Raw genomic sequence first — 11,423 nt, forward strand, 5'->3', positions numbered from 1 at the left:
ATCCCAACGTCCCAAAATGTCTTGTCTCACTAACAGTCAAAAACCTAAAAAATTCAATTAATATCACAGAATCAGCTACAAAAAAGAAATATGGAATGAATTTTTGCATTAAAGCTTACTCAGTTATTTTCTCAATTCATAGATTGGTCTACACAGTATCATAAAATATTTTTTTCAAAGAACATAATCCAAAACAATGATATATTTAGTTTATATCATTGACTGCTAAGACGACCTGAAAATTTTCACATTTAAGAAGCTGGAGCCAAGGAATTTGGGCATTGTTGTTGAAAAAAATGTCATCAATTGAGCAATAATCAAAATAATTAAGCCAATTACTTTTCTGTCACTCAATTAGTCAAATCGTTTCAGCTGTGATTCACTTTGCAATGACATAAAAACTGTGAATTGTTGCACATTTCAGCAAAGCTACACAAAACTTTTAACAATTATCAACAATGTTACAGATTTATTTTCTATCAATCAACTAGTCGCCTAATTGAACCTTTGCTAAGCCACGCCCCCCTTAGTTACTGTTGACTTATCTGTCTGACTTTTAGCACGGCGCTGCCACTGTTTATTACTGCGTTCCCTGGAGAAATATTGTCTAATTTCTGGAAAAAGCGATCCCAGAAAGAAGCAGACAGTTTTGCAGTTGCATTGTACATATGAAGGTTGTATTCAGGCTGTCAAACTGACGTGAAAAAAATAAAAAAGACAGGAAAGCCTACCAATCACAGAGTAAAAGTGAACCACCGTATTACTTGACTATTGAGACAGAAGACAATGATATTAATGATCAATACTGTTCCTGCACAGCTGGGCAGGTCTATATTCACGATTACAATCATTAAAAAGCAGAACGGCAGGGCTTTATAACGCTACATTCAGTAGTAAGTTAGCTAGCGCTAACTAACATTTCAGCCTTTCTGGGTAGAGACTATAATTATTACAAATGCCCCAGGAACAGCGTTTGACCACATCTTGGAAAAATACAGCAAAAAAAAGCTTTTGCATACGAGTCAATGGAGCGCAGCCATGAAAGTTTCGGACCTATACTGCGCTGTGATTGGCCAGCTGCTTATTCGGGGCGTAGCTTAGCAAAGAGTGAATTGGCTAGTCAGTTACTGCTTTCCTATTCTAATGGTATGAAGATCTAGAACACGAGGCTTGCACTGGATTCAAGATTTGGGTATTGATCCACCATTCAAGCTCAAGATAAGTTCAGTCTGCATCAGGTATTTACCAGGTCTAGCTTGCCCTTAGTGCACTGCACAGCTTTATTAGCCTCAAAAAGGCTGAAACGGTGCACACAGAAAGTAACGCTATGACTGGCGGGCACAATCCAAAATAGGCACATAGGCTTATGTTCCGTTGTGCTGCTTCATATATGAGCCGGGCGCTTTTTTTCCCCTGCAGAGAGCAAAGGTGAGTGCTGTGTGAGAGCTGGGAGAAAGCATCATTCTCTACCTTCTAGCATCATCAACTGCACCAATTTAAAAGGTTAACCACTTTATTCCATAAAAACACACACCATACGTCATTTAAATGAAGTCTGTAGTCTCACACAGGCTCGGAGAAGGATATTACTATGCTAATCCGGAGCATTTTAGAAGGTAAATGTCAAAAGAAATGAATTACCTTTACATTCCAGCGTGCCCCGGTGCAACAGCCCAACTTTGACATTTGTCCATGGAGGAACTTTTTTTCTTAGTGCATTTTCAATGCGCACACAATTATTCAAACGAATCAATTTCAATATCAGCAGCGTAATTTCACTTTTTGAGTCATTAAACTGAAGGCTTCAACGGTATCACCAAATATTGGCAAGATAACTTTCTATAGCTTGTGGAAGTCAATAAACCTGGAAGTCAAGTCTATAAGCATATGCATAGTAGCTGGCTTCATACCTTCTTGTGCCCTGTATCAAAACTTCACAGGGATAATTATTATTATGGATGATGCTACCGAGGAACAAACACATATTGCTGCAATAATTAATCGATTAGAGCAATTTTTAAAAGGAAAGAAAGTCAAAATTATCTCATTCCAGCTTAAATGTGAGTATTTTCTTTGCACCCGTGTCGGTAAACTGAATATCTTTGGGTTGTGGACAAAACAAGACATTTGAAGACATCATCTCGGGCTTTAGGACACACTGATTGCCATTTTTCACCAAACTACTAATCGTTTCATCGAGATAATGTTCAACAGCTTAATCAGCAATGAAAATAATTTGTTGCAGCCCTAAAAACAACAGTTCACTCTAGAAAAAGACTGGAAGGAAAAATGCAACACTGGCTGTGGCTGTCAGAGGGATGAAAAAATCTGAAGAACTACGGATGGCTAGTGACACGTGGAGTAAGAGCTGGCCAGAGAGGATCCTGAGGCAGCGGCAAACACTCACACACATGCACGCAAGCGCGCGCGCACGCACACACACACACACACACACACACACCAAGTAACTGCCGCACTTTATACACAAATACACACAGCTGTCAGGGGCAGACGGAGATCATTCACAAAACCCCCCCACCCCTCCCCTGGGTATCACTGACACGTTTCTCCCTTATATGCACACACCATCCCATCCAGTCACACACGCACACACACACAGTTGCCGGGAGGCAGCATGCTGTCCATGTGGCCTGTGGAGAATCATTACTCAGCAGTGCAGACTAAAAAGCAGAGAGTGAACTTCCTTTTTGAATGCTCGGGCTTCCTCTTCTCCGCGGCACCAACCCCCACAACACAGCGTCTAAACAGTAGCTGGAAGTTGCTCCGTACGCCTTCTGAACGTGTGTTGTGTTTACTGAATAGGAGCAGTTCAGAAGGTGTAGGGCCAGATGTCAAAGAACAGTACATGACTTTCTAGGGATTGTATATCATTTCAAATACAAAAAGTGCCAGTTAGAGTTGCAACTAACAATCATTTTAACTACTGACTGAAGTGATACAATTAACTGTTTGGCCAATCAAGATAAAATAATGAAATGTGCATGTTAACAATTTCTCAGGTGATGTCTTCGAATTGCTCGATATGTCTGATAAAGATTCTCAGTGGTATACAATTTATAACTAAAGTCAGAACAATTGTTTGATTATCGAAATAGTTGTTGATTCATTTTCTGTCAAGCAACTAATCAGCTAATCATTTTAGCTCTGAACTTATATTACTAATTTCATCTTAAACTAGTGCCGCAAATAATGATTATTTTGATAATTAATCTACAGCTCCATTTTTGCTCATTGTCTGGTCCACAGAATTTCAGCAAATAGCAAAAACATTACATCCCATTCCAAGTTCCCAGACTCAAAAGTGACAGCTTATGTCTTTGTATGGTCCAACCAACAGTTCAAAACCTACAGACATTGAGTTGAGTTTAGTATCACATGTGAGAAGGACAAGCATCAAATCTGCATATTTAAGAAGCTAAAGCCAGCGTAAGTTTGACATTTATGCTTGAAAAATAACTGAAACGATAATTAAAATAGCTGCCAGTTAATTTTCTGTCAATCGACTCATTGAATAATTAACTAATAGATTCAGCTCTGAATTCTAAATGTTGTATCATTTCAAATGGAATGAATGTGGTGCGTGGTGACAGATGACTGTACAGCTCGACCACATCACATCAGACTTTAGGTGGTAGGTAGGATAGGTGAGTCACCTGAACGATTAGCAAACTTGTTTAAACTAGCTCAGCATCAGCTATTTAACTCTAGCTTGCTAATAGCTTTGTAGCTAAGGGAGGATAACTTGATTAGATTGGCTGTGGCAGAATATTTTGAAAAGATGAGCGAGTGTTTGTTTGCTAACTGCCAGACTTGTTGGCATGCTGGCTTTGCCATGACTATAAAAATGGTCGGGTAACGTAATCATCCACGTTCCACTGCCACGTTTGATATTAAACGGCAGCTCTAGGCAGGTTACAGGTTTATTGTTTGCCACGTAACATTATTCCGTTACCATTACACTGGATTTGAGAGGTTACTGAAAAATAAGTTACAGCTATTATTGCATGCCTAATAATGTAAGCAATATTTTCCTGTTAACTTAAGTAACGTTAGTCTATAACTATTTTTTATCCAATACTAAATAACTATAAAGTTATTAATGAATGATTTCATTGTCTGTTTTTTTTCATATTGCATTGCAATAGCCCAAGTAAAACAATCACATACCGAACAACTAATCAATGCTGATAATAATCATGCTTTGAATTCAATAGGTATAGCTATGCAGGAGTCTTGAGATTTGACTTTGACTTCTGGTGTAATATCTTTATCAGTTTTACTTTTGAATAGCAATACAGAGGCAAGCCATGTGCTCTGTTAAATATTAAATACATTACATCTTTACTTCTTGTGAGAGTTTTTGACACAGTAAAGCTGCCATGAAACTGTTTATTTGTATGCTATTTTCCAATTTGCAGTGGGGCTTCCCTTGTACATCAGCAGCAGAGCTGTTCGTCTATTAGCGGCAGTCAATTTAACACCCTTGGTTTGGCATTTTTCATTATGTTTTCAACTGTGGGACTTTCTCACAGAAATATTTACAAAGTGTCTTCGATTATGGTTTAATTCAAACTCAATTTGGGAAGTCAGTCTTGCAGAGCTGAGGGGGCATCCCCGACGGCTCTCTCCCATGTGCTAGGCAGAGGGAAACACCTGGTGTTACAGCATCCAAAACAACCACACTACAACCCACTTCATTTGTTTTATGTGGAAGGCATTATAAAAAACCACATATTATTAGCCATCTAACTTACCACTCAGTTAACACCACTCCGTTAACACATTAATTCATCTTCAGCAGTGGCCCAAGGCAGGTGAGTGGCCCCATAAAAAATTTTTAAAATCATCCATCCAATCACTACCGGCGATATATCAGCAAATTAAAAGGCCAATCTTGCCTCTGTTAATGAATGGAGAGCTTAAGTATTTCATAAATTGCTAAAATACAGCCAACAGAACTTATCATGGCCAGCTCTTCAGCAGGGAAAAAAACTCTCCACCTGAACTTAAGTATACTGGCTACCGCATCCATCTCTGCAGTCAAACATCAAACACATAAGTTCTCTGACTGGACATAATGTGCTCGCACATGGCCTCATGCGACATATCCACACCATGATTTAACAACAGTTTATGCTCCAAAAATGGAAACTATTCACTTCTTCTTTCTGTCCATTTGCCCATCTGAGCAGTCTCGCCTCCAGGGATTAGATCCATTAAAAAAGGTGTGCGCTCTCTAAACCTGCACCACTGACACCTAGACAAAATAAAACTCCTGCAAAAGTTAAAGTGATTCTACTTCTTCCTAATGAGAGTTGGCCACAACCCGTTTGCATTCTGCAAAAATACAGCTTCTGCTACCTTTAAGTATGCTTAACAACCAAAATGTTCAATTACCTTCCCAGACACTCTTCTTCCACTCGCACAATAAGAGTGAGGCTGAGCTTCCTTAGCAAAGAACTGCTCTGACAGCACTTAAGCCCACATAAAAAACCTGCATGGACGGCTATCTAGCAATCAAGACGGGTTCAGAGCGCTGGGATGACAATATAGTTGATATGAACACAAATAAATCTTACTAGAAAACTATTCTAATCACAACCCCGTTTTCACCTTTAATTGCAATTCAGTGCTGTCACTAACACAATCTGTCACCTACAAGGAGCACGACTACACCCATTAATTCAAGAAAAGTGGCGGCAGGTTTCTTTGCACGCTGCTCTCTGAGACATTTAGATAATATAGTGAAAAACTTTCCTGAATACCGAACAAAGTTTTTCACATTTTTTCCATTTATTTTGCCTTTTCTTTTTTTACCATTGCATAAATTAAATAGTCAAAATGTGCTTTTTACTCAGTGTTTCCCAAAGGATTTGGAGAGACTATGGGGGGTGGGTCCAAGGCCCGAGAGGGTCCGGTGAAGTAAATTACATGTGTTTATACTTTCTGTGAATTTCCTTTAATTAATCTTATTTCCATACTATATAGACACCTTATTTTGAAAACCGGACGTTGTCACATGTGTATCCTCGCGCTAAATTCATCAAGTCCAACCCAGTTTGATAAATAATGTTGTATGTGGTTCTCGTACGGCGTAACATCAAGACTTCACAGCCTCTCTTCAGGTAGGACTCTCTGCAACACTTGTCTTTGTAAAGAGAGAAACTGACAGGATAAAGTCTCTAACCTGCCTGTCAGCTCGCACTGGTCCGTTTCAGTGGATTTACCAAAAAGGCTTTAATACTTGTGCACTCCAACTTTAGGTGCGGCTAGCTTAATTGCCTTCTCACAGACGAGTGACAGAAACACTCAAAGCATTCAGAACGTTTGTTGCCTTTTCTAAGAAGTCAGCCACGGACAGAGTGAATGTGCTAGGAGACAATTCAAAAGACCAGTGTCTGCGAACGCTGATTTTTGCGTCTTTCTCAGACACAGAAATGCTTCCACACTCTCGAAATGTCAACGTAATTGTTCGGTGAAATTTATTCGGTCTTTAGACGTATTAGGCCAAACACCGAAAGTGCTTCTTTTTTTTGCCATTTTCGGCCGATTAAATTCAGTGGCCAAACATTTGGTGCATCCCTAAATTACATATCATGCTATTCACTAAATGCAAAGTCAATAAAAAGACCATAACCCACATGGTCACCTCAGTAGTCTCACTAAAGACATGGCCGCAAATAAGTGCAAGATTTTTAATATTGACTTAACTGAAAAGAACAACAAAAGAACCAGCCCAACCAGAGCATGAAAATACATGTTTTAAGTTTGAATGCACACTTGACTGTAAAGATGTGCTCGTCTTGGTGTTCAAAAAGGAGCTTCAACTGAGAAAAGCACCACATCCACACTAACTAGGGTGCTGTCCATTCACCTTGTCTGGCAAAATTTTAAGCTGGCCTTTAGGTATGGACCCCTCTCTGCACACAAGTACCAAAATTAAATAAATAAAGGGAAATCCAAACTCTCTTCTAAACAGCAGCAAGCTGCACTACAGGAAAAAATAAGGACTGACTAGTACCTTTAGTACAGTTTTGTTAAGAATCACAGATCAACCCGGTTAGTCAATATGACCATGCCGTCTACATCCGCTGATGTCAGGTCGCAGAATATCTGGACATTTGGGTTAAACATTTTGACCCCAACCCTTTTTGCTGACATTCAGACAGAGTTATGACTGTGCGAAGTGCAGCTGTAAGTGCCCACAGTTTGGCTTGTTTTGATGCAGAGAAGCGTCAACAAATGTGTGTGAAAAGCTTGCACCTTTAAAGTTTCAGGCAACAAGTGGTGCCATCACTTCCAGATGAACAGTCTGTGCTTAATGATCACCTCTTTGCTGGAAATAAAAGGAGTAAAACACAGTACGCCTACCTTCTTGTTGAAATAAACCAATATACCAACACACATACAGCACACCTTTGGTCAGAATACTGATGCAACATCTCCTGATAAAGGGGAAAGCTTATTATTTGAATATTTGGAGAGAATGCATATAAAATACTGTCATTCGGAGGAGTCAAAGTGACTCCCCCTTAGACCAAAAAAATTAGACCACATGCCCAATTTCTGACAGGTATACAATTGAGAGATCCTTCACACGTGTTTAAATGATACAAATATTTCTTTACTCTAAAAGGTAGAGCTACATACTCCAACTGTAGAGTAAAAGCACTACACATGTGGCTGTTGTCACTGGAGAGAGAGATGTAGTTAGGCACTGTTGACATGGATACACTCTCTGCATGTGGGAAGTAAATTAGGCTATTGTAAACCTGATGAGAAAAAAAATAAAGCGCTGTGACACCTGGCTGACACCTTGGTTGCTTGTAAACACAACTGCAGCCGGTCCCAACTCTCTCACGTGGCCATGACACCGCTCTGGCACACAAGTTTCCTCAACTCCTGATCTGGAAACAGTGGAAAACACAGTCGTACAATGGGACTACATGGCCACACCTACTCTATCTGCTGTACCAGAGTCAGCCAACTTGAACAAGCAGTGCACAGAGTGTACACATCAGCAAAAAATAAAAAATAATATACACATACAAACACACACACACACACACACACACACGCATGCCTGAGGTCAACAGCTAAAAATGACAGAAGAGATGTGACTCAGCACAAGCCAGCTTAAGCTTTAATGAAACAAATAAAAACAGTGGTACATCCACATGAGTAGTCATCATGCAAATTACTGCAGCGGAGGAACTATACCAAATGCTCTCAGTAAATGCAACCAATGAGTAAGTTATTATTCTGAAATTATTATTGGTTTTTCTAGTGTATTTGTATGCTGATGCGGGAGAACAGTCAGATATATTTATATACAAAAATATAAAATATATTTTTAAAACTACACAAATGCATACAATAAAGTTCGAAATTAATAAAAACAGCGAAAAAACACCGGGACTATGTTGTCTTGACATGGTGGAAGAACACATAGCCGGGCAGAGGGGGCTGTTTTTCTGCAGCCTTCCATTAGATGCAATTATAAATGGCCGAGAGCAGAGGGATGGGGAGCCAATCAGATCTCGGCTCGCATGTCAACCTAAGACCAACTGTCTCCTGGCTCTGACAGCAGGATTTTACCTCCATAATTCAAATCCCAAAGCAAAGGCAATCTGCACTTTGCCAACTCCAACCAGCGGGGCCGTGTTTACAAAGGCGGCACATGGAGGAGACGCGCAGGACGAAGCGAGCGGATTCGAACCGAGCCACAATGAATGAAACCCTCCGTCTGGATGAATCAATCGCGGTCACAATCACACTTTGATCCGAGTAAACACTTAGCGGATGTAATAGTTACCATTCGCTGGACTGCGAGACACATCACTTCACTGTGCAGCGGCTTTTTCACTGACAAGAGGGGTCTTTTTCTTAATGATTATGCAAATGCTGTTTAACGGCTTTCGCTGTCATTTGCATCTTGTTGATTGCCTTGACAGCCATTGACACAACTTTGATAGCGCCGTTGGGAGCACAACACTAAAAAAAAAAAGGACGCGATTTCGCCGATTCGCACAGAAATAACAGTGGTTTCAGCACTTAGATGTACGATGAGGCTGAAGAAGCACTGCGAAGAAATATCACCCTATTTCCCTCTGCACGCACGCACACACACACACACACACACACACTTTCTCCTGACAAACTCTTGCTCTACTTAGTGAAACTCTTGCCCTGTACCCAGCAGGGAAACGCACTAACAACCACAACCCAGAAAGTTGTTTCTAACAGAATATGCGGCTTCTTTCTCTGTCTAAAGACTATTGCAGGGGGTGGTGTTGGGAGAAAGAGAGAGGCAGCCATTTTAGAGCTCTTGCTACATAGACAATGGCTGGTCCAATGCAATATGCAACTCTACAGTGGCTTTTCTGAGATACTGGGTGACTTTAACTCAGTCAGCTGTCTCAGTGCAGTAAGTGAAGTTTACCTGATTTCTGTTTGGAGGCTGTCCAGTGTTTCCCGGGCTCATGGGAGGCGGATGGTGGGTCCTTTGTTGCCAACCCGGATGGACCCCACCATACTGACTGCTGCCCATATCTCCTGGTCCCTTATTGGCCCCTTCCTGATTGTTATAGTCTCCTTGAGGGTAATTCGGGTAGCTCCTGGCAGAGCTGGGGGATGTCAAGAGCTGATTTAAAGTTGGCGTAGACGTAGGTTGTTGGGTTCCCATGTTATACCTCTGATTATTGTAAGAGGCAGCCATAGCTGTGGTTCCTCCTGCTGGCTGTTGCTTGCCTGGCTGCCCCCCAGCCGCCGGAGGCTGGTTGTTACGCGGGGAATTCATGGCCCCGTATCCTTGGCCCTGATAAGAAGTCCTGTTCTGGAACGGGCTGTAGTTGTTATAATGGTTGGGGTAGCCGTGCTCGTGTGAATTAGGGGGGTAAGGGTCCATCATGCCCGGCCCCGATGCAGCTGCCATGCCAGGGCTTTGTTGTCCGCCATGTTGATGAAAAGGGGCCCGGCTGTAGTGCTGGTTGTAACCGTAAGGAGGTGGAGGAAAGGGGCCCGGGTGGTGGTGTCCCATGCCGGGATGGTTATTCCCTTCGGGCCCGCCTGTATCATTCTGATTACTGCTATTATTTACCCTGGGCAAATTCCCGTTGCCGTTCTTCATGTCAGGATCCCCTCCTCCCCCAGCATTTCCAGCATCGGCCCCGTCCTGCAGCTCCTTCTGGCCAGGAGATCCGCCGTCAGGTCCCGGTTCCTTATTTTCATGCTGTTTCTCTCCCGGTACCGACTCCTCCTGTGGGTCCCGATCCGGCTTTTTGAGTTCGGATGGCGGGCTAGTGTTGAGAGTGGCGACGCTGGCGACCTGAGCGGCCATGATATCCCTCTCTCTCTCCCCCACTCTTTCTCTACCTCTCTCTCTCTCAGCACGGCGACTCACTCACAATCAAACTCCGAATAACCATTGAATATAAATACAATTATATTTATAACAACGTACCCGTCGTCCCGGTTCATTCCCCCCTTTGCCCTCCGCCCGGACCGATATCCGGTAATCCACCGCGACTCCGTTTAAAGTTAAAACAGAGAGGGGAAAGTTTGTGAAAGAAAAAATATATAAATACAGAGCCAGGGAAATAAATTTCACCGACACAAGTGAATGTGTGCGTGTGTGTGTGTGTTGGAGGGGGGGGCTTCTGTTACAGAACGAGAGCGCGAGCTAGAAATCAACCAAACCAGCACGAGGCTCCGCGAGACACAGCCATCTTACCGACCTGTCGCGAGAAAATAAAAACCCGGAGTGGAGTCCTGCGTGAAAACTGGATCCGGACTGTGTGGACCATCTAATAACAACATTGTTTGTACCCAAGTAGAGCCATTATTGTAGGTCTAATGCGCTTTAAACTGAGCTCATACATAAATACGTCGACGTATTCGAAAAGCCCTGTCTGTTAGCATAAAGTACTGGTCATTCAGAGACTATAAAGCTTATGCTAATGAGAATGCTCAGCAGGCTGTCTGAAGTCAGTGAGATTTAGATTCGAAGATCCTATAAATATTATACTTTTTTTTTTTTTTTTTTTTACAAAATGGGCTTTTTATTAGTGACTTTATTTCATGTTATTTGGATAATCTACACAGTTATACAGAACTAGTGTCTATAATTTATGCTTGGATGCTGCATTGTGTTTTCTATGGCTATAAACTTGCTAAATAGCTATGTCTGTTCTAAGACCTAAACTTAAATGTTTTACATCCCTGGCCTCAGCAAAGACCAGAGAGAGTCTGATACATTTCCCTTTGGTCAAATATGTTTTAAATGGTCACAGGCTTTCATATAGAAGGCTTCTGTCCAACACTGCAAAATGCCACAGACTTTGTGTCTACAGTTTTATGCTATTAAACTAGTGAAATGTCCTTTTTTTTTACCATACTAATCT

The 11,423-nt window shown here is 41.5% G+C and overlaps 1 protein-coding gene across 2 annotated transcripts in view; it reads right to left on the minus strand.

Annotated features, from left to right (window-relative positions):
- arid1ab (AT rich interactive domain 1Ab (SWI-like)) overlaps positions 1–10,758 on the minus strand; it is a 52,061-nt gene extending 41,303 nt beyond the window's left edge. The window contains exon 1 of one of the 2 annotated variants that reach the window (XM_038725458.1): positions 9,464–10,758. In XM_038725458.1, the coding sequence (XP_038581386.1) occupies positions 9,464–10,360 (897 nt within the window). In that variant the 5' untranslated portion in view covers positions 10,361–10,758. The remainder of the gene's footprint in view (positions 1–9,463) is intronic. The other variant, XM_038725459.1, reaches the window with a different exon arrangement.
- Positions 10,759–11,423: the final 665 nt, after the last annotated feature.

The sequence above is a fragment of the Micropterus salmoides genome, unplaced genomic scaffold, assembly GCF_014851395.1.
Source record: "Micropterus salmoides isolate LMB-PRFRI ecotype aquatic unplaced genomic scaffold, ASM1485139v1 Ms_hic_scaffold_17, whole genome shotgun sequence".
Taxonomy (NCBI): domain Eukaryota; kingdom Metazoa; phylum Chordata; class Actinopteri; order Centrarchiformes; family Centrarchidae; genus Micropterus; species Micropterus salmoides.